This window comes from Myotis daubentonii, chromosome 11, assembly GCF_963259705.1.
Source record: "Myotis daubentonii chromosome 11, mMyoDau2.1, whole genome shotgun sequence".
Taxonomy (NCBI): Eukaryota; Metazoa; Chordata; class Mammalia; order Chiroptera; family Vespertilionidae; genus Myotis; species Myotis daubentonii.
This window is the reverse complement of record NC_081850.1, coordinates 39,170,783-39,195,020: the sequence shown is the minus strand read 5'-3', so window position 1 is coordinate 39,195,020 and position 24,238 is coordinate 39,170,783. Positions and strand designations below refer to the sequence as shown.

Sequence of the window (24,238 nt, the reverse complement as noted above, 5' to 3'; positions counted from 1 at the left end):
GGAATGAGGTCTCTAAGAAGGAGGGAAGGGGTGAAGTTCAGTGCACACATGAAAATGCGGCCTTAGGTAGAGCAGGGATAATTTTATCCTGTGTAGCAGAAGTGAAGGCAGAGTATCTGGGTGCAGGTGTGGGCAGGATGGAGCATTTTCTGGTGGGAAGATCAGACGGGTTTTGTAGACCCACTTGATATTTGTGACCAAGAGTTTAAAGTGCCATGAATCATCAGGGTTGTGTGTTTTCTCTCCACCCATGTTCAGTTTGAGTAGCAGAATAAGCATAGGGTTGGGTTGAGCACACGCTGGGATTTTGTCAGACAAGTACAAAAGTGGGAGAGAGAAACTATATGTACTCTATATACATATATCCAAAGAGTATTATCGTAAGTGTCTATGGATGAGAGCAATGCTGTGGCTGACAGTCATGAGAATATACAATCATTCATCTAAAAGACCAGACTGAGGTACAGAGAGGTGGTTAAGTGAATTATCAAAAGTGACCCAAACCTTTAATTCAGCGGTTCTCAACCTGTGGGTCGTGACCCCTTTGGCGGTCGAATGACCCTTTCACAGGGGTTGCCTAAAACCATCCTGCATATCAGATATTTACATTATGATTCATAACAGTAGCAACATTACAGTTATGAAGTAACAACAAAAATAATTTTATGGTTGGGTCTCAACTTGAGGAACTGTATTTAAAGGGCCAGAAGGTTGAGAACCACTGCTTTAGTTAGTATTGCCAAACATCACATATACTAAGCTTGAACTAAAACAGTGATGGTGAACGTATGACACCCGTGTCAGAGGTGACATGCGAACTCATTTTTTTGGTTGATTTTTCTTTGTTAAATGGCATTTAAATATATAAAATAAATATCAAAAATATAAATCTTTGTTTTACTATGGTTGCAAATGTCAAAAAATTACTATATGTGACACGGCACCAGAGTTAAGGTTTTTCAAAATGCTGACACATCAAGCTCAAAAGGTTTGCCATCACTGAACTAAAATAAGCAAAAGTCCATAATAAACAATACCTCCTACTTATTTTATTGATGTTCACATAGTCACACAAGTTGAATCAATTTAGCACATTCCTACATCCACCTATGTGGATGTGTAAATATATGTGGCCTGGTGCACAAAATTTGTGCACATTAAAAGGGAATTAATTAGAGGAAATATATTAATATTGCTATTTGCCCTTTCTCTATAATAGAAGTGTCAGAGATGAAAGAAAATTAGTAAAATGTATATGAAAATCTCCCTCCTGTCAGAGTCTGGGGTGCCCCACCCACCTGCATGCGCCTCAAAATCGCATGAGACTCAGACCCAGCTGGCCCTACCCCCGTCAAGCCCTGCCAGGCAGGGGGCTCAGCCTCAGGTCCCCCATCAAGCCCTGCTGGGAAGGGAGAGCTTCCTCAGGCCCCACACCCCACCGTGAGGGCAAGAGTGTGCGAGGGCATGATAACCATTTGCATATTAGCTCTAATTATATATATATATATATATATATATATATATATATATATATATATATATATATATATATCAATTAGAGGCCTGGTGCACAAATTCAAAATAATAACGGTTTTCTTTCATCTCAAAATAATTTTGAAGGAAATCCAGACATTCATTTAATTTCATTATATTTCATTATCATAAATATTATAGTACCAAAACATTTTTTAACTTGTATTGGCAAAATGTAGGGTAGATTTTAGAAGTATTTCTTTAACTCAGTGACAACATAATGGCAAACATTATCCAAGAACTCTTTAACAATTCTTTCAAGAATTAAAATTTTATTATTTAATTCTAAAATGTATCCAGAAAATTTGACAATAATCTTTTCAAGTCCTAGTTCTACTCTTAGCAGGCCAAAAGCCATTTAAATATTGCCTAGCAATTCTTTAAAAGGAAGATTAGAAAAATCCCCAGAAATTTTGACTTTCTTTCAAGAGTTAAGAGGGAAGAATATAACATTTGGGAAAAGAGGAGACCTGTGTTTATCACCAGTGACAATAAGCTGACAGTGGCAGGGAGACCTGGAAATTCAGATCATCATAGCTGTGACCTTAGACAAATTACCGTATTTCTCTTAGATTTTTGTTTCTGCAACTGTGAACCAGGGACAATATTCCCTCACAATGTTGTGATTAAATGAGTCAGTGAATGAAGGATCTGTCATGTGGCGCTTCAGAAAGATTGGGTGCCTTTCTGACTTCGGGGCACTGTGGTCCCCCGGCAGGAAGCCATGTCCTATGTATATGGCCTGACTGCCATCGGTGCCAACCTGAGACCCAAGCCCTTTCATTCAAAGCCCATCAGAGTCTAGGGTGTTCATCAGGATTTCTCTACCACACATGGAAACTGGCTCCGATTGTTAAGCCATGCATCCTTGAGTCCGAAGGGGAAAATGAGGCTCACAATTATATTCTGGAACATATCATCCAGCCTCTGCTCACCTTACTTATTGAAGTGTGATTGATTTACATTCTCAGTCATTGCAGCAATAACCAGAAAACTTCTTTGTTTTTTCTGCATTATTGAAAATATATTCTAAACTGTGTTATTCCTCCTGCCTGAGCAAATAGAGAATAATGAGAAAATTTAATCTTTCTTTAGAGATTCAAGCTATCCCCGTGTGTTGGAGTAATCATTACGAATGTCAGTTAGGTTTGTTGAGTCTCTACTTGGAAGTGTCAGATCTTGTGCTAAAGGTGAATTGGCCAAGAATATATCTTAAAAGCTTATATTTGGTCCAATATCAGCTTTTTTTCTTGTAATTTACCACTTTATTCAAAAAGGTGAATGAAATGGGGAAAGATGACAGGAATCTGGTTCTCTTTGGACTAAGTTTGATTAAAGTGTTACTCCTTTGTATTTGAATTTTATTTTAGATTTGGCAGAATGCAAATTTTTATTTGGATTACATGTCTAATTATATTGTGAACATCAACTTTGGTTGTAGGATATTTCCTTGTAAGACTAGAATTTTCTGACTTTATCATCTCCCTACTATAAAGTGGAATCTGCGTCAGACTAAATTCATAGTCCAAGGCATCATAGATACAGTAGTTACAGGTATACTATTTTGTGACATTAATTGATAAGAGTATCTGGTAGGTTTAAATTTCCTTAACCAGTGCTTTTGCTACTTTCAGGATTTTCTTGAAAGAGAATTTGATGTTCTGCTCTTCCTTTGCCCCTTTGTAACGACTGACATTTGAGGAAGCCACCAAGAGTACTTTCCTCTAAAGCAGCAGATTAAAATGGGCTTGGCATTGCTAAGTAAACAAGTAGCAGAAATGATTGCAGAATTCACAGGCATAATTAAATTTGATATTTGAGGATATTGCTGTTGAGAGTTTGCTGGAAAGCATGTTTTATTGTTCATACCCTAAATCAAAACACCTATTCATTTATGACTGTGTATTTACTCACACAAACTAACAAAAATAATGATAATATTGTCTCTCAGCAGTATAAACTATCATTCCTGAGATGTTAAGCCTTATTATGGGAACAAATATTTCCCCATTCCACTGGCTTGTATGATAGACGAGCCCCATAAACATTCTAATGAACAGAGTGAGTCAACAGTGGTAAAGTATAATCGGTTATATGAGATTTTATTTTAAAAATCTCATGCCCTGACCAGTGTGGCTCAGTTTGTTGGTGCATCATCCCATTCACTGAAAGTTTGCAGGTTCAATTCCTGGTCAAACCTTCAAACCTAGGTTGAAGGTTTGATCCCCAGTTTGGACACATATAGGAGGCACCCAATCAATCTCTCTCTCTCTCTCTCTCTCTCTCTCTCTCTCTCTCTCAGTTCCTTCCTCTTTCTCTAAAAAAAAATCTATAAATATATTCTTAGGTGAGGATTCAAAATAATAATAAAATAAAATACTAAGTTCATCTCTGTGAGCTGACACAACTAATTTAAAGCATTTCATTTCAGTGAAATCTCCATAATTAGAAAGAAGTACTCATGACTGCACCATTTATACCCTAGCTCCCTTACCACCATTTTTTGGTGATAATTCTTAAACATGGCTGTAGTCATCCTCCACCAGGTTGACATTGCCTCCTCTAGGAGACATTTAAAAATATCAGGGGGATTTGGGATTGACACAATTTCAGGTGCTCCTGAATGGCACTGGAGAGGAGGCAGGAATGTTAATATCTACCACACGCAGGCCAGTTTCACATGAAGCATCACCTGGCCCAAATGCCAATCATATGCCTTAGGAAACACTGCTCTGACTACGTTTGTTTCCTTGAGTTTTCTCTTTGTTTGTTTTTCCCAAATATTTCTAATAGCTGACTCAGCGGGGCCACGCCTTTTCAAGGTAAAAGACTTGCAGAAACAGCAGCAGTTGTGAGCCACTGGTGAGATTCAAAACATTTAACCACCTGTGAAGCACAGGCTGGGTGCCAGCCCTCGTATATTTCCTCCAGATCCTCATGTCACTTGCTGTTGGGTAGTTCTGCCTCATGTCTAACTTCATATGTTCTGAATCTGCACTCTTCTGGGTGAGAACCAAAATCAGTCTATGTTTGAGCTCTCAGTGTATTCAAAACTGTCAGTGGACTTGAGTTGACCTTTCCGCATTATGGCTCTAAGGAGCTCTTTTTCATTTGGAGAGAAACACCAACCTGCTTAACAGGCAGAACTGACTCATGAAGTAAATCAGAATTTCCAACTCAGCAGCACCTGCGCTTAGCACCACTGCTTTATACATTCCAGTCTCAGTAACTCCAGAAATGTGCTCAACAGTGGGGCTCCCCGTTGTTGAGGGCTTGCTTCAGAGAAACCCTACAGTCCACCATTATTAGCTGATTTGGGGGTGTAGGCAGAGGCCCGGAAATGTGGTTACTTTATCCCCTAGAGAGCCTACTCCCTAGAATTCATTGCCCAAGGGATATTTTAATAAATCAAAATTCTAGTAGAATAAAGAGTTCAAAATTGAATACAAAGAGAACTCTGGTTGTTTTTATCTATACAAAACTGAGAATTGTTTTGGAAATAAGGGAGCAAGGCAGTAATATAAATCTTGACTGAATGAATAAATTTATGAGATAAAACACCACAAAGCAATGCTTTTTAAAAATTAATAATCTTTCATTTCTGATATGTGTTTCTCATTTCCCGGGACTGCAGTAGACACCTTTTATGTCTGAGTATTTTCCTTTTGTTAAATTATGAAGTCAACTTACCCTGGAAATTTGACGTAGATTATCTAAAGAGTATTGTTGACATCCTTAATAGATTTACCAACCTCTCTGACACCAAAACTAATATTAATGCACATAATAAGTGCTCAATAAAGAGATGCTGAGTTGGCATGAAATAAATTTAAGTGATTTGACCCAGTCATATTACTATAAGAAATATGTGAATTTACAGTTTCAAAAAAATTTTTTTTAACGTTTTAGCAAGAGCAGCAGCGATGAAATAACATAGAGCAGCCAGGAGACTATTTTGAAGGATTGTAATCACTTATATATAAATAAATGATATATCATAAGTATATACATATTACTTATCTTTATTCTTATGATTAAGTCAGTCTCATTTCTTTGTATTTATATCAAATACAGAAAGGCCAAGCCTGAAGTGGTCAACAGTAGCACAGAGAGGGAGGCAGATGGCAAAGGGAAGATATAAGGTATGAGCTACATGAAGGTTTCTTTGGAAAGTTTTCCATCTTGGAGTAAGTTGGATATCCACACAGGGAGAGTTGTTATGAGGCCCTTGGGGCCCTTGCCCATGGTCAACATTGCAAACCTAGCATGGTACTCTTTCCACTGAGCCTTCATCTAGCTCCGAACCATTTCATTCACTAGAACAGAGGCTCTGCTGCTGTAATAAAGACTCAACACAATGGATGCCTAAATGAGATGGGAGTTTCTTTCTCATGCATATGTTATTCTGAACATGAGTGCAGATTTGATGTGATAACCTCACAGTGTTGAGAATTCAGATTCCTTCTTTCTTTCGCTCTGCCCATCTCTGTTTTCATGGATCCATGGGAGCTCACCATTGCCTCTATTTCTGGCCAGAGGAATCAGGAAAAATGAACAAGGAAAAATCATAACTCGTCCTTTAAAAGGCACAATAAGAAAGCCATACACACCATTTTGGCTTACATCCTAAGTGCCAATATGTGGTCACTTGTTCATACCTACCTAAAAAGGGATTCTAAAATGTAGTCTTTATTCTGTGTAAACACATAGCCAGCTAAATATTTTATCACTACGAAAGAAGGAAAGAGTAGGTCTTGGGGTACAACTAGCAGTTTTGCCACCCCTTTTCAGTATAGCATGCCAGATGATTATTAAGAAGTAGCTGGAGTTGTCGCGAGATAAAATGTATCTGCCATTCATAAGACACACCTATATGTTCCAATATCACTGGGAAGTCTTGTCCAAAAATAGCTCCAATACTGTATGCTTCATATCTTGCTCTTCCACTCTTCATCTGTGAGTTTTTTTAAGTTAACTAACTTGAACAGATCCCGTTAGCCTCAGAGTACTTGCATATGCCAGGCTATGCATAATGCATGTACATTCCCTAATGAATCCTTAGCCATGTATTTTGCTGCATGTTATTTGGTAACATTTAAAATCCCAAGATATTAAAAATAAATAGAATAGATTCTATGTTTCTATGACACTGTACTATTAATATTAATGTTTCAAAAATAAATCCTGGAAAAATGTGACCTACATATGACAGCAGAATGGAGATTGGCCGGCTTTTCAAGTCCATCTTAAAACTGAGCTTTAGCCCTAACCGGTTTGGCTCAGTGGATAGAGCATCGGCTGCAGACTGAAAGGTCCCAGGTTCAATTCCGGTCAAGGGCATGTACCTTGGTTGTGGGCACATCCCCAGTAGGAGGTGTGCAGGAGGCAGCTGATTGATGTTTCTCTCCCATCAATGTTTCTAACTCTCTATCCCTCTCCCTTCCTCTCTGTAAAAAAAAAAAAAATCAATAAAAAACATATTTTTTAAAAAAAACTGAGCTTTGGCCTGTTGGGGAAAAGGACAAGAGACCTATCTTAGGGAATAAGAACAGCCCATCTTCCTACTTTGTTGAGGAACATTTGATGAGACCTGATAAGCAGATGAGCTTGTGGGGAGTTTAAAGCCTTTTTATATACCAATTATCCAATTTGACATTTCTACATGTTAATAATCCCTAAATGGTAATTAATAATTTGGCAAGATGCAGCTGAAGGGCTCTTAAAAACCTCCTGAATGCCAGAACATATACAGTTGAGAGTATTTGCTGATGCCGGCAGTTATTAAGATGAGTTAGTAGAGCTTCTCCTCATGGATGGTGAGTGGTCACCTGTTTTAGAGGCTGACGTACACGTGACACTATTGATTAGGTTTTCTTTGTATTTTAGTTCATGTTATCCAGTGAAACTCAAAAGGCAGAGCCTTAAAAAAACGGCAGAGTTTTAAGACAGTTGGGGTTTCCCGCCTGTCTAAGGGACCTGTTGCCTTACAGATTTAAAGAAACCAACGGCAGGGGCTTCGAAAATAAGCCTCACTTTCCTTTCTGGATACTCTCTATGTAGAGCAGTTTCGTCGCTTTGTGTCTGCCTTACCTGGCGCATTTTCCTTCATCTTTTCATAACAGCAAACTCAGAACTATTGTGATTTTTTTTATTCACACCAGTTTCTGTAGAAAATGGACTCAAAGTTTAGGAACCCCATTAGAAAACACTATAAACAAATTCAGTAAACAAATGACAAAGCAAAGGAGATATTTGCTACCCTGAAGAGGAGCTAGTTTCCATAATAATCAAACAGCACATACAATTCAAAGGAAAAATCCTATAAGAAAATGGGCAAAATATATCAACAGAAAGAGCACAGGGAAGAAAATGCAAGTGCTCAGCCTCATTCAAAATTAAATAAATGAAAATTAAGAGAAATGAAATGATTTTTAATGTATCCGATTAGCAAAACACAAAGTTTTACTAGTAAAATATCTCGTGTCAGTAAGTGTAGTAGATGGAAATGTGTACTGGTGTGTGTGTAAATATGGACGACCTATTTGAAAGACAGTTTGGTAACCCTATTAAATTTTAAATGTACATATCCTTTGGGCCTATAATTTTACTTCTAGGAATTTATTCTATGCATATTCATTGCAATAATGTTTAGAGTAATAAAAATGGAATTAACCCAAAGATTCGCCAATATGTGACTCATTAAATTATATGTAGATATACAGTGAAATACTCTGAAGCTATTGTGAGTAATGCAGCAACTCTGTTTGGGTTTATATGGAAAGATATCCAAGGGTAAATTTTTTCTTTTCTAAAGTTAAAAACCAGCTGTATAACACACATCTGTGCTTACTATAACATTTCTCTTTTTAAAATTATATATGTATATACATATCTATGTGTATATATATGTATATATGTATATACAGATATACATGTATACTTATAAAACATCTGAAAGGACACAGGTGAACAATTATTAGTCGCAGCTTCTAGGGAGTGAGACTTGAGGTGGGAAAGGTAAAATGAGAATTGACACTTTTAATGTTGTTTTTTACATGAGCAAATACATATTTTATAAGAGAAAGAGAGAGAGAGAGGGGAGGGGAAGAGAAAAGAGAAGGGAAAAGGGAGGGAAGAAAGATGGAAAGAAGGAAAGGAATGAAGAAGGCAGAGAGGGAGGGAGGAAGAAAGAAAGCCTTTGGAAGTAGTATGCCTATCCATGTAAGGCAGTTTAGTGCCTTCTTCCCTTGAGTGCATATACTATGTCATTCTTGACCTGTGGGTAAGGAGCCAGCACAGCTTTGATTTCCCTTGTTCACTCAGTCTGCTGGCAACCCTCCTCTCCTTCTAAGACAAATGGAAAGAATTAAGTCAGAAAATCTAGGGGGATGGGCTGGTTAAGGAAACATCATAAAGAATAATATTCTAAAATCCTATCTAAAGGATGTGTATAAAAATCATGAGACCAAGGCAATAGGTTGTATGCTTACATTTGATAATAGCTGAACTGAAAGCAAAATTATCTTTTCTATTAAGAGTTGGTGAATGGCAAAGTAGCCTAAGTTTGTCCCCAATCCTTAGCCATAACCAGATACTCTAGTGCTCTATAATGGGGCTACTGAAACGTCCCGACTTTTGTATCTGTACCGTGAGTACAACCTATTAGAGTTAGATTATTTATTTTTTCCTTCATCATGCTCCTGGGCACCCCAAAGTCCAACTCCTTTCTCTCTCAGCCCTACTCTCTGTGATGGAACCCAGATCGCTCAACAGCTCATTCAACAGCTGTTGCATGCTAAAGGTTGTCTGTCATGCTCCCTGGGGAAACAGTGGCTCCCACTATATTCTTTATTCCTCTATACTTTTAAGATGCTTCGTATGGAGCCAAAGCACATGTCATAAGTTCTTCAGCTTTTCAAAATGTGGCAAAAATGAGAACTCCAAATACCTTTCATTTAAAATAAATAGCGATTGCTCTCTCTCTTATATTTCCGCTTCATAGTACTTGTCTTACCCTACCAGTCTTTGCTTGTGTGCTTATAATATACAAAGCACTTTATGGGGTGCAAGATAAATAAGACCTAGCTGTACACTTGAAGAACTTGGAGTTTTACAAATACATTGATAACTAGTATTTACTAAGTGTTATTCTAAACCCTTTACAAAAACAAAATTGATTTAATTCTTATAACAACCCTATGAAGTGAGTAGCATTATTGTTACTCCCATTGATCCAAAAGTTCACTGAAGCTCAAAGAGATCAAGGAATAGTCCCAAGGTCAGACTGCTAATAAGTGGCAGACCCAAGAAGTCTTCCTGCATACATGCCTCAACCACTGTGCTCTCTCGCCTCTCAGTGTGCAAAGAGCTGCATTATAAAGCAGCAAGTGTTAAATGCCCTTCGGTGATACAAAGTGCAATAGGAAGTCAGACAGAGAACATATCTGGAGGAATATTCATAAGGATACAAGGCCAAGGTATTTTAAGAAAGATTTTGACAGATGTAATGCTGGCAATGATGGCAAGTGATGTAGCTAAAAACATTCAACATCCAGAAATTTAATGAACAGCATGCAGGCTAATTCTTTTTTTAATTTTTATTAAATTATTTATTGTGTCTTAAGCAAAATTTCAGCTACATGTGAACTAGTGTTAATTTTTTAGGAATATGACCATTAGAATCATACGGAGAAGTTATGTATTTTCACTGTTTACCTTTAATCAAATCTTCTTAATAAGGTGATATGAAGGTAAACTATAGAATAATATGATAGATGGGACATTATACATACATTATACATATAGACATATATGTATAATATAGATATAGATGATATAGGTATACCTATATAGGTGATATATGTTAGATATAGGTATGGATATAGGTATAGATATAGGTATGGATATAGGTATAGATATAGATACATTACATATATTTCATCTATTTATTGCCTTCATTTACCAGATGGGAAAACCCACTTAGAAAAGGTCAGTTCCTGCTTACACGTATATAGTGAATTAGGTGGCACAGCTTTTATGTGAACTCAGAATTCCCCTTTGTAGTCTGCAGCTCTTTGCTCAGCATGGTCACTACCTTGGTTTGGGAGGTATTTTTCTTATTTCATTTAATTTAGCGCCAGAGAAACTCAAATCAGAAAAAGGTTTTCTGTGCACCTGAGCAAGGAACAAAAGCAGGATCTTAGGGCATCAGGCTCATTTGATGCAAAATCCTTAGTCCTTTATTCCCTCATTTTCCCCCGAGAACATTTTCCCACTATGTCCTGAAGGATAATTAAGGAAATATCAAGATATTTGGGGTCACACTCAATGGATACCTGATACCCAGACTTTCCATTTTTAACCATGCAACAGAGCTAGTTGACCTTCACTAAAATGTCATTTTAACTTTTGTTCATTAGGATTTGGTATGGGGGGTACAAAGAAATAAACTGAAAACATAACAGTGCTATTCACTCTGCACAGAAAAATAGCTAAGTCAATTCTGAGTGTGGTTCCATGAACAAATGCTCATGCTACGTTTCCAGTAGGGTTTGTATTGATGTCTATTTGAGGCTTTGCTCATAGTACTTAGCAAGAGGTCTAATTTCTGTACACAGTGGTATAGCGGCCCGGGGAGGCCTGTCCTCCCAAGCCGAATTTATGTTCTCAGGAACATGCTAATTAGTAACTTTCTGGAAAACACACAGTAGTTATTCTTAGCTTGTTATTTTGCAAATTATTGAGAATCCAGAGGAACCAGCCTCTATAGTTTGTGCTTCGAGGAATATTGCTTTATGCTTTCCCCAGTGAGTACATTCTTATGAAAAGGCAGCTCTGACAGGTTATGGGCAGTGAGGATTTACCAAATTCTGTGAAAAGTGGGGTGAGACCCTACTATGCCTCTGACCAATCAGCTACCCGCTGCCCAACCACTGACTGCCAACAGCTGCCACAGGTTGAGGCTGCTCTGCAAGTCTGGCTTGAAGCTAGGGCCAGAAGACCTCACTTGAGGGCCTGGGGTCCTCCAAACATGTTGTTTCTGGGGAAAAATTAAAGAAGGTCAGAGCGGAGGCCTCCCTTTGAAATGAGACACTGCCTGAGTCATCTAACCCAAAGCTAGCTTGTTCAGTAAGTTAACAACTGCAGAGAGATGATTTACCATTAAATTTATCTCCCAGTAAGGGGTAGAATAGCCAAATTGGTAGGAAACCTATTATAATGAAATAGTTTTGATGACTTTTTTGAAGCTAATAGATGATAGATAGATAGATAATAGATAGATGATAGATAAAAGAAAGATGATAGAGATGTATATGATATAGATATAATCAATATATATTATATCTATTTATCTATCTAACTAGTCATTTTCTTGGCCAATAAGAGAAAGAAAAGAGAAGGAAATGTGGGCATCTCTTCAGTCAATAATATTACACATATTGAGTGACAAGTTGATCTTGGTTTCAATTCCTCTTTAAAAAGAAATTAAGTACATTAGCCTCTGAAAAAAGTATTCCTTCTAGGTCAAAAGTAGCTAATCACCTGAGAAGAGGACACATATCTCCAGAAATCAGAAAGATGTTTTTTTAAAGTAGGAAGGGGGAAATTCAGTTCTTGTTCAGTCTTAGAAAACACAGCATTGAAAGGTTCATTATAATTAGTATTGCAACAACTAACATTTCTTGAGGAATTTACTAAATGTTAAGCATTGTTGCAGGTACTTAGCATGACTTAACTCACTTGACCCGAGAACCACCACAGCAATCAGCTAGGCTGAACCGGAATAATGGAAGGAAACCCCCTCAGCAAAGAGAATGTTGATTTTAAGGACCTGTTTAGGTGAAGGAGTGATGGGACAATCTCTAGATGGTACAGAAGGGCTATTTAATGCTTTGCGTCATTCTGAATGTGCATCTTCCATTGCCATCACATGTATAAATTCATATAAATTGGGTGATCGGTCTGCTTTAATAAAAGTGTATCCAACCGTTGGGTTGTAGAAATTTCAGAGATTTTATTTTTGGACAGGATGCCTGCCGTTTTTCTCTCTTGAGTCCCACGTGTTTTATTCATTTGGGGGTAGTTGCCAATTAGACCGAATTGGTAAGTATAATTAATGGACAACATGAATTTCCTCTTAAACCCCAACCAAGAAAAATAACCATAGAATCATGCATTTCCTTTAGAAATTCATAATAGTGCTCTTTCTTATGACTGCTGTTTATCTCCTTCTTTTCTAAGACATCCAGCCACATCAGAGTTAGTTACTTCTTTTCATTTATCATCTTAAAATACCATGTAAGATAGGGAGGCAGGAATGAGCATTTACTGAGGTCCTAGTATGATCCAGGCACAATGCTTGGCATTTTTACATATACTGTCTCTTTTCATACAAAAATATTCAGGCAGGAATTATCTTCTTAGACTGACGGGATTCTAACACCCTTGCTCTTTTCACCCTACACAAGAAAGCATTGTTTCACTCAAAAAGACATCCCCCTAAAATTCTGTTACCTTGGAGGACTTAGAGGTTCTTATTTTATTCAGTAACTATTTGAACACAAACTATGCCAGACACGTTTTGAGCATCAGTTTAGGTGAAATTAATCATTGGCAGAACTCTGGGCAGAGGACATTGCCCAGTGTCAAGATGGTGGAGGAACTCACAGGAACAGCACTAGCGGGAGGTAGAACAGGGTGATGGCATGGGGGGTGGGGGTGGAGGCAAACAGAGGAGCTCCTGATCGTGTGCCCATGGCTACAGTCTTTCTTCATGTGACTTGTGGACTTCCCTTTGTCATCCTATGCCTGAGAATATATGAAGGAGGCTGGGAAGGCAAAGGGACGTTCAATTGTCATCACTGGCATCTTTTTTGATCATTGCACCATCATCCAACACATTGGGGTAACCATGACATGAAATTTTCCATCAGTGAGCCCATAACTGTTCCATGAGATAAATAACAACTTTGTACGTTAATGGTCATAGCAGAACTTCATTTAGGAAGTCCTGAAAGTAGGAAGCAGCGGATTTATATTCTTAAAGGCTGAAAGCCCTGGGTTCAAATCACATGACTTGACAAGGAAGTTAAATTTCCTCTGGGAAGGTTACATGTATATCGGGAACATAGCATTGCCTTCTGGGGTTGCTTTAACCTGTTTGGCCCAGTCATGCAGACTTTCTACTGCTGGCAGACACAAATCGCGTAAAAGGCCATCCACAATACAAATACCAAATTCATAATCAGTTAATGTGGTGACTTGCCATTTTTTGGATGTTCTCAACTGAATGTGCTCCTTGTAAAGAATTTTCCTCTAAATAATAGGTTGTGTGAAGAAGCCAGCACAGTTTAGGCATCTGTTCTCTCTTCATCTTGGCTGGACACAGTTGGCTGTGTCGCTGAAAAGGTTGTCATGCTTGTTAATGAAAAGTCACTTTGTCAATCAAAACAACAATGAAGTCAAAAGAATAATGTTGAGAGAATGGAACAAATTTGAGTGGAACCTATTTCTTAGTGTTTGCCTGTCTTGTTTATCTGACTCATTTTCCAATTCAAGCTAGGAGCTCTCTCTTTTTGAGGAAAGAACCTCTTCCACATTAGAAATACTTGCTCGGGGACTGAGACAGTTTCTGTAAACAAATGAGTGTAACAGGGGAAATGTCCATGATTTTTATAAGGTCTTGGATTCTTCCACAACGGGGAAGAATGCTGAGATCTCCTTTCACATCAAAATAGATCTGAGATGCAAATGTTTGACTGGCATATGGTCCCAAAGTCAGCAAAGTTTACTCTGCTGGTTGGATCTAATAGGTTCCTTTCATGATAATATAAACCTTCTTGTTTGGACCCAGTCTCTTCCTGTTTCACTATCAAAAGACCATCCATATCTTTATTATTTCTTGTTTTTCTAGCTTCTCCTTCCATAATGCATGTGGACCTATGTCCCACCCATTCTGAGCTACTTGCAGTCTCCTTTAAATGACATAACCTGTCAGATACGTTTTTGTCCTATCTTGACATAATTCCAATGTCTCCCTTACTCTACCTATTGGCAAAACTTACACTTCAAGTCTCAGTTCAGAATCTTCTCTTCTATGAAATCACACACACACACACACACACACACACACACACACACACACACACACCATGATCTTTTAGGCTCAGTTATTCACCACATCCTCCATACTCCCACAGCACTCTCTGTAGCAGTGGCTCTCTTTGGTAGAGTGGTTATCTGTCTACCTGCCTGCACTGGCCCTCATCACCTGTAAGTTGTGAGCCCCTTGTGAGCAGAGGCCGGGTCTCACTCATGTTTGTCATCCTGTAAACCGAGCACAGTGCCTGGCACATGCAGGTAGGTACTCAATAAATTTTTAGAGTAAACATCAACATTTGTTTTTCTGGCCTGATTTTTAGCTCTGGTTTCCAGCCTGACATAAAACTACAATAAATAAGCTTAGGTATTAAAAGCCATAAAGGAAGGACAAATAATAAAGCAATAACACATAGAAAGACTCTGGGAGGATAAATGGATAGGGACATGTCCAGGAAAGATCACCGCCCATGCTTCTAACTGTCATTTGCATGAAAGCATTCACTCTGAGAAACTGCACTTGTTGCTAAATCATTTCCGCCTTATGAATTTAGAGAGACTGAGAATATATTTTCTGTAGCTGCCAAGGCTCTCATGGCTTCATTATTTCCATTTATGCAGGAAAAGAAATACCTATCGATTTTTCCCTCATTCTTTAAAATGATAATTGTCCGTGGCTGCTTTTCAGTCTAGATTAGGATCAACCCATTTCGTATAAATGCATAGCTAACTTCAGAAAGTTAGACAAACAAAGCTAATGAGAAAACTTGTGCTGACTGAGTACTTTTCTGCCATAATCAACAGTTTTACAGTGGGATATATTTGGAGAAGATAAGGTATCTCATTCTCTAAGGGTCTTATAGAAAAAGTGGGCTGAGATTTTAATTTGCTTGAAATGGATGAGGCCAGGGAATTTAATCAGAGGACCCTTCAAAACCCCTTCCTAGAATTGAAAGTATTTTCCCCATCCCTTCAAAAAAAATTATTTGGAGCATTTCAAGCCATTGAAACTAATGGATGTAAAAGTGAAGTATAATTCATATGGGCTTGCACAATGACTAGGAATATTGTTCCCACAATGCCACTAATAGAGTTGTCAGACATTCTAACAGAATAAAAATCTTTTAACCTTGAACCATTAGCTAAAGATCATTAACCCCCAAGACAAGTGATAATAAAGATGTTATGCCCTATTATTGACCAAATTAGTGACAGCTGATATGTTTTTTTTTCTTTTTTGGCATCCATTTGTGAAATGAATAAGCAGCTATTCCCCTCACTGAGCAGGCAATCCCTGTTCTGCGAGGCCAGATTTCAAAAGCTGCGTGGAGTTCCACCTGCCACCACCCCGCAGGCTAACACCGATGTCCCAAATCTCAGGCCAAACAGTCAATGGTTCTTGGTGGCTAATGAGCCTTGGCATCTCTGTGTCCATGCGGGGTTCTGTGGACAGTTCCTGCTGGAATGAGGCAGGGGAGGAAAAAAACAGGTGCACCTTTGCTAAACGAAGGGTGAGGATTGAGGAGTCAGCTTTTCTAGTATCAAACAGATCTGAGCTGAACCCTCCTCATTAGCAGCATGTCTTCCATCCACAGGCAGTGAGCACCGACTTGGGTGCACATCACAACTTCCTGTGAAATCTGGGGGAGATCCTGAAGGAGGCAGCAATTAAATGTGTGTTCCTGCCCCTGGAGTGTGGGAGGGAATCAAAGACTCACTGCCCTGGTATATGCACTTGTAGGTTCTGCTTTCTTGGCATGCATGGAGCAGGATTTGTTTCATTCTCTTAATTTATTTGGCTTTATTATTCAATGAATAAGAATCATTGTAGTGAGTATACATTATTGTTATTATACATTATTGTTATTATTTCATTATTATACTGAAATTCATAAATTTCAGCATTTAGGAAATGCCACATAGTAAATTCTTTCCTTAATTCACATAAACCCAAGTCTAAGCCTCTTTTTATCTAGTTTTTGTAAATTCAATCTTAATCTTTATTAGATCTATCTCTCTCTCCACCCTCCTGGTCTCTCTCCCTCTTTTCCTCCTCACCCTACCTCCCACCTTCCCTCTTCCTTTCCTCTCACTCCTCTTTCTCTCCCCCTTCCTCTCTCTCCTTCCACCTTCAGACTCCTCCCTCTCTCTAACCCTGCCCCCTCTCATGTTTACAGTATTTCTGGAAAATTGGGAAAGGGCCTCTTAACTTCCCTCAGCCAAGGTTACCGCTGATACAGTGACTGCCAAGCCTGCTTGGCCGCTGGGGCGGAGGGCCCTGGTGCCCCCTCCCCAAGTAAAGCCAGTGGGATTTTTCTACAGCTGGTGTCACCAGTGCTCAGGGTACGGCAGCCTCAGGCCTGGCACCCCAAGGTGCACTTCATAGCAGTCCCCCTCAGACCAGGTGCCTTTGCTAATCACATCCCTGTGGAGCTCCATTTGGGTAGAGAAGACAGAAAATAAACAAAATATACGCATAGTGTATTCAGTAGTGATAAGTGCCAGGGAGAGAGGTATTGCAGAAAAGGCAGTGCGGGGAAGGAGTTGCAATTGAAAGGGAGTGGTGGGAAGACCTCACTGAAAAGGGGATGTCTTTTCAGGAACGACTTGGAGGCAGTGAGAGAGCAAGCTATGGGGTAATTTGGGAAGAACACATCTAGACCATTTCTAGATGAGGGGACAGCAGTTAAAGGTGCTGCGGTGGAAACATGGGCATCGTGTTTGAAGAACCTCAGCAGGCCTGTGGGGCCATATGGACTGAGCAAGAAGGAGAGAAAGAAATGGCCAAATGCCGCCGACAGGTCAAATAAGAAGGGGTCCAGGAAATGACCATTAGGGATGTCGTTAGTCCCTTCTCCCAGTTCCAGGGTTGGGTAATTTTCTCCCGTTCTCCCCATCAACATACTTGCCTTTCTCTTCTTCCCCTTCCAGACATCAGTGGCTTAGGTTTTTAACAAAAGTTATTGAGGAAGCTTCTCTTCAGGTCAGCAATGCAAGTCTCCCAGGAGAAAAGACAGCCTGGTGAACCCTTTTTGAAATGAGGAGATAGAAAGAGCACTGGAAAACAAAATATAAAGTAATTAATAACTCCGAAAATGATCTTGCTACACAAAAAAGATATTCTTTACCTTTAGGCATAGTAGCAAGTAGAGAATGTATTAAATGGGATGAAGTGGTTAAGAGAGTCCTTTTGAAGTAGTTGGTTCTAGGGGCTGAATTGCAAGAAGAGTGCGTATGTTCTGATAAGGACATATTGCATCAATCACTTACAAGTAGAACAGGTGTCAACGCTTGGTTTACACAGTCAGGTTTCCAACTTGATCATAGGCATGCTCGGGCTGGGCAAACTAACAGGTGTTGCCTTACGCGAATCATTTTTATCACATTAGTTAGACCCAAAGGTTGGCAAACTATGGCTCGCGGGCCAAATCCAGTGAGCCATCTGTCTTTGTAAATAAAGCTTTATTGGCACACAGCCAAGTCCATGCTCATTCATGTACCATCTATACTGCTTCTGAGTTACAGTGACAGAGTTGAGCACGGAGATGGTTGCAATAGGACCATTTGGCCTGCAAGTCTGAAAATATTTACTATCTGGTCTTTTGCAGAAAAAGTTTGCTCACTCCTGGTGTAGACTTGGGAATAGGCTGTTGGAAACATAACATGGGTGTTTCAGTGCTGCTCCATGGGCTTTCATCTTACTTTACCTGAGGGGGCACACCTTGGATTTCACTTCTTTGCACAGGGGGGAGTCTCTTCTCCCTGCGGCTTTATGCCAGGGCAGCGGTTCCCAAAGTGTGGTCCATGAACCAGAGCAATAACATCACTTGGGAACTTGTCAGAAATACACATTCTCAAATCCCACAGAAGCTCTAGAGATGGAGCCCAGCAGTTTGTGTCTTAACTGCTCCTCCAGGTAACTCTGATACTTGCTGAACTTGAGAGCCACTGCGCTGGAGCAGACACTGATCAGAAGAGCTGAGAACTTGAAATGGCATTCCTTCACACCCCTTGTTGTGATAATTTGCAATACATCTGGATCGGGCTTCTCAGGGCAGTCCTTAGAGTGCCACTTTCTTCTATAGCACGTTAGGATAGCCCACTTTTTAGAATGATGGCACTAGCACTTATTACAGTCAAATGATTCGTGGTGGCAGCAGTAGGAAAATAGCCAAGTGGCTGTTTCACACAAACATGACAAAGCAGGTTAAGGAGTTTAAATACCCCCCGTGACTAAGGGCCCAGTGCACCCACTGCCTGCCCCTGGGCCATGACTGTCTCCTGATTCCTCATCATGCGTTTTGATGTGCTTAAGTGATAGAATGTAATGAGGCATTTATTTATGAGAGAAAAGTAGAAGAGATTTGTTTCTAGTACCATCATGGATATGTTAGAACATGTGAGGAACTTTAAATCGGTCTTTTCCCCCTCCGGGATTTATGCAGGTGCTGCTGTATTGTTCCTGCTATTTTCCTTCGCTTAACGAACTAATCCTTCCCTGGAGCTTCATCTCTCTGTGTTTCAGAGGAATATGTCTAATAATGAGCAGCTGTGCTTTAGATGGAGCTGGAAGCCTGGTGCCAGGAACCTGGGAAGGGCATCTGTGAGTCTTGGCCTTTTTAATCAGGAGGAGATGCAACAAAGAACAGTGAACAAACTCAGGCCCCTTGCTAAATATCTGAGGACAGCATCTATTTTTAAAATCTGCCAGAAATGAGTTTGAGAACCTAAGACATGAGAGAGATAGTGACCATATGTACTGGTTTGTCCAGTTCCAGTTTATACCTGTCATCCAAAGTAGCAGTTAATGATGACCTGTTCACTCGCAAGTGTCCTGGCATTTGTATGATAAATCATATGGTCACCCTAGTGAGAGACAACCTGGTAGAGTGCAGAGTGTGGACTCTGAATTTCTCTTTGAAACCTAGTTCAGACATGCAACTTACTCTCTATACCTCAGTTTTTTTAACAGTAAAATGGGGATAATGATATCTCTATCACAGGGTGGTTGAGCAGATTGAGTAAGCATGTGCAACCTGCCTGGCTGAGTGCCCAGTACCTAGTAAGTGCTCAGGGCTGCTTCCCTTAAGGGGGAGAGAAACTGCCGTTAGCCAATTGGCCAGTGGACTTCACTACATACAATCATTCACTGCAACCCTGAAATTCATAAACAACCTTGCTTTGGCTCCATTTGTAATTATCCTTTTTACATAATGAAATTGTCATTTCTTTAGGAGCTATGACATCAAGAAAATACTTATCTTTTAGAGAAGGCCATATTTGCACCTAAAAAATAAATTCCTGTTCACAAACTTGAATATGAGGCTCAAGTTTGTTAGATGCTGCTGCAAAATGAAGCCAGAAACAGAAATGACAGTATTGCAATTCATGGATGTTGAAGCTTGAGGAAGCCCAAAAAGTTGTACTTCACTCTTGGATGGGGCAAGTTTCAAATGCCTGAGAGTGGACACAGGAGCCAGGCAGATAAAGATCAAAATATCTTAAGGATGAAGTTATTAGAGATGATGTGTTAGTATGAGGGCCAAATGGGTTCACCTGCTCACCTCCAACTCCAAAGGGTCAACCAGAGGAAAAGTTTGGGTCTACAACAGATACTTTTACTAATGTCCCAACTGGCATGAGAACATGGGGAAAGAAAGAAAGAAGCTAAATCCTCCTCAGTGGAGAATTTTAGTAGATTAGTTACATCCAATTGAGAAACACAGGTATTATTCACACCGATCAGGTTACTCAGTTCTACTTAGTGAGAAATATAGGCGACAGTGTCATGGGGAATCTTCTTTCCTCTAGTTGCAAGTTTCCATGTGGAGGGAGTTCCATTAGTGTGGCACATCTAATGTCATCTAACCTATGAAAAAATCAGGATATACTTGATGGTAATTTAGTATCCTGCCTTCCTTGCTGTACCCCAAATTTTAGCTCTACTACACATAGAGCACTGGATATGCTGGGAATGTAAAGATAAACCTTCCAGAGAAAAGACATGTCCAAACATGTAATTAATGATATGAAACTTCAAGACCTATGTAAGGTACATACTTATTGGCATGTGCTTTTTAAAAAAAAGAAAATGCTATAAAAATATATAAATGAGAATGGCTAAGTCTGCCTAGCAGTGGGAGGTGGTCACAGGGAGGAACCTGAGGAAGGCTTGTCTTTGAATCTGGGAATTGAAGGATGAGTATCAGTTCATCACAGAAAGTAAATAAAAAAGAACATTCCTCAAAGAGAGAACAGAACCTTTTGCGTTGGGGGCTGAGAAAAGAAATTGCAGCTTCCCTTAACTGATGCAAAGAGATTTTTAAAAATAATTTTGGAAAGGTAAATTAATACAAATACCACTAGCAACATTTCCCTCTTTCTTGCTGTCTGCCTCTCTTACCCAGCTCTGCTCTGCACAGTAGGCTAGGTCTTTGAATGTTTTTTCCATCCATAATTCCCTTGGCTGCTCTGTTGCTTACTAATTTCTGTCAAGAAGCCAAAGGAACTTGTACAGGCTATGGACCTAGATCCTGGCACAATTATGGGGGAGTGTGGGCAAAGTATTAAAAAGTAAAATAAATTAGAAACACTCTGATTACTTTACACTTGAGAAGGCAAGGAATGCCTTTTGATGTGGGTTTTGAACAGAGCAGAGACTAAGAGGACTATAGCTTTGTTTGGGTGAATTTTCTTGTAGACTTAGATCAATTACATTAAAACATCAAGTCTGCAAACAATGACCCCTAAGAAAATAATGCTGGCTTTCCTTTTATGAAACTAATACTTGCCTTAAAACCCATGGGATTGGCTGTTGGCTTTCTATTGAAATGATTCATGTGGAATGCTGTTTGGATGTCCTGGTTATACATGGACATTAATAGCAGAATATTTCAATCAGTGTCTCTAGCCACAAGGGAATAATTGTTTCCCATTGACTGAGTCAAAGCTAAGTTAGTTTATTAGCATATAATGTACTTGGAGGTGGTTTGTGGTTTATTGGTTTTGTTATTTGGCATTTGTATGTTTGTCCAACCCACAGAACTCAAAAGGCGTAACAAGCTGATTGAAGCACTGAGGAGAGGCCCCTGTAGAAGGCATCTGGGGAGTGATACAAAAAATCACCTACCCCCAAACAGAAAGTTTTAGCCTTTTAGAGACAGGAGAAAGGAATTGGGCCTCCTAAGCATATTATTGGTCTGTGTGAGAGACTATTTAAACTTTGGAAGATCATGTTTCAATTTATTTCTTTTTCAGAGCATCCTTTTGGTTTAAACACATAAAATACATTTATTTTGCTTTCATCTTCATGGGAAAGTTATACATTTAAAGTAGAAACATCATATAAGCTTAATAACTGTAAAGAAGAATATATTGCATTTGTTTAACCATATTGTTTTTTAAGTGCCAGAATCTGTTCTAATTGCTCTTTATAAATAATTACTTCTTTATTACTCAGAACAACCCTGTGAACTATGTACCAACTCTGTTAGATACATTTTGGGCCGATCAAACTATAGCAAGATGTATTTCTGCACTACTAGGATGTGCATGGTTCCAAATAATACATTATTAATTTTGTGAAGTCTAGTCATGCTGTCAAAGTTTACAGTAGCAGGAGGTAAAATAGCCCAGTGGCCCACGCTGAGAGGGAAAGTGGGAGTCACCAGGAAGCCAGCAGACAAACGAAGGTAGGGGTTAATCACAGGACTGAGAATCAGAATCTGAGAACAAGGACAGGACAGATCCAGCCCAGTTCCAGGCACGTAGCCCACAATCTCAGTCAAAGGGGGTGAGTGAGAGCGGTCAAAGCTTTCAGAGTGTAGGGTAGAAATGGGAGTGGTGTTGTGTGAAAAAGTGCTTGCAGGAAAGCCCACTGAAACCATGGCAAACCCCCAGTTTGGGGCTCACAATGCCAGAGAGCAGGCAAATGTCCCAACCTCGTTTGCAAGTAGAAGATGTGCTGCTCTCCAGTAACTGACAATCAAAAAGGAGTGATTGCTCTCTCCTCCCTTGGGTACAGAGCTCTCTCTCCAAAGAGGGGATCAAAACCCCTCCTGCTATTTTTAGGGTAAAGTTCACGGCTAACTCCACCCTTGAAGTGAGAGAAGCAGAGCAGCTTTCCATGACCAAACAGGCTTCCAACCTGACCATCAATGTATGCTCCAAAACGAAGGCCCATCCATCTCTCCCAGTCACTCACCTCGGGCCCAGGGTCTCCGCTCCAATTCCAGGAAGGCAAATCTGACCCACACTGCAGGTCTGGAATTAAATCAGCATTGAAGTAAGCCAAGTAAGACTGCCCTTCTGTGCTTTGGACATTCAGTTATCTGACAGGGGAGTGTGGGTAGGGGAAACATGGGTGGATGTTCCCAGTCCACATGCCACAGTGACCTCCTTGCCTGGTTTATGATATTCCCCATTCAATCCATTTCCCCAGTTCTGTCCCTTGGCCTCTGATTTCCAGACAGAAAAGTAAAGCAAGAAGACAATGCCCCAAATGAAAGCTTGCTGGTGGGAGCTAGTACAGGATTTCTATGGAAATGCCTGCAGCACTGATAATTCACAAAATAGATTACTTCAACAACATTCAAAACAAACAGAAAAAAAAATGGGGTTGGACATATTAATTCAATGGATTTTATATTCTTAGTTCCCAGGATAAGAAATGCTATACACGATTATTTGTAATCGGTTATCACTGTCTCAGAGAGACATCCCCATTAATCCAAACTCTGTGTTTTCCATGTCTTAACAACCTCATATCTCCAGGCAGATGTTGAGGTTTTCATTGCCAAGATAAAATACACATGCTTGCTTATCCTGAAATATTTGTATTAGCTTTCTATACTGGAAGGTTGTATTTGAAGGGGTTCCATTAGTTAAATACCAATAAGGGGGTTGTCATAGAAATTGGTGATGACAAGAAAAGACATTTTGAGGATACCAAACTATATCAAGATGTATTTCTGTACTATTAGGATGTGCGTGGTTCCAAATAATACTTTACTTGGAAATGGGTTATTAATTTTGTGAAGTCCTAAAGCGGGTTGAAATTTTATGCCTTGTGAAATCCCAACCTCAGGGAAAGACCCCAGTCATCTCTCAAGGCATGTCTTCCCCACTAGAGAACCGTAAGTATCTAAATGTATAGCATCTTGTGTTTTCACGTTGCTTAATACTGTGTGCATTACTTTATATTTCCAAATACTTTCCTAAGCATCAATTTAGGTGCAGAATTATCATGGCAAAAAAGTGTAGTAATAATGACACACACGATTGCCTTGCACTGGGTCTGGCACTCACTAATTGAGGACATCATCAGGATTTGCTAAAAGATATTTTGGTTTATTACCCATTTCCAAGTAAAGTCAGACACATTCCAGTTATGGTCCTGTTATCTTAAATAGATATTGTACCCTACCTCCAAAACATGAAGGCAATATCTCAAACATCTGTTTCCACAGAAGACTGAAGAGATATTCTAGTAAAAATTAGATGAATTTTTTTTCTTATCATGCCTAAATATTTTCTTGGACTCACTCCGCTCCTTAGAAGCTCAAAGATTTCTAATAATGTTTTCTTTTGCAAAATATAGTATATTAAA

At 39.4% G+C, this 24,238-nt stretch overlaps 1 protein-coding gene across 5 annotated transcripts in view; it reads left to right on the top strand.

Moving 5' to 3' along the window:
* The window catches only part of TRPM3 (transient receptor potential cation channel subfamily M member 3), a 713,055-nt gene that overhangs the window by 509,403 nt on the left and 179,414 nt on the right, over positions 1-24,238 (top strand). Inside the window, exon 7 of one of the 5 annotated variants that reach the window (XM_059656892.1) lies at positions 12,562-12,636. The exons of the other annotated variants lie outside the window; for them this stretch is intronic. Coding sequence (XP_059512875.1) covers positions 12,562-12,636 — 75 coding nt within the window. The remainder of the gene's footprint in view (positions 1-12,561; positions 12,637-24,238) is intronic. 5 annotated transcript variants of the gene reach the window in all.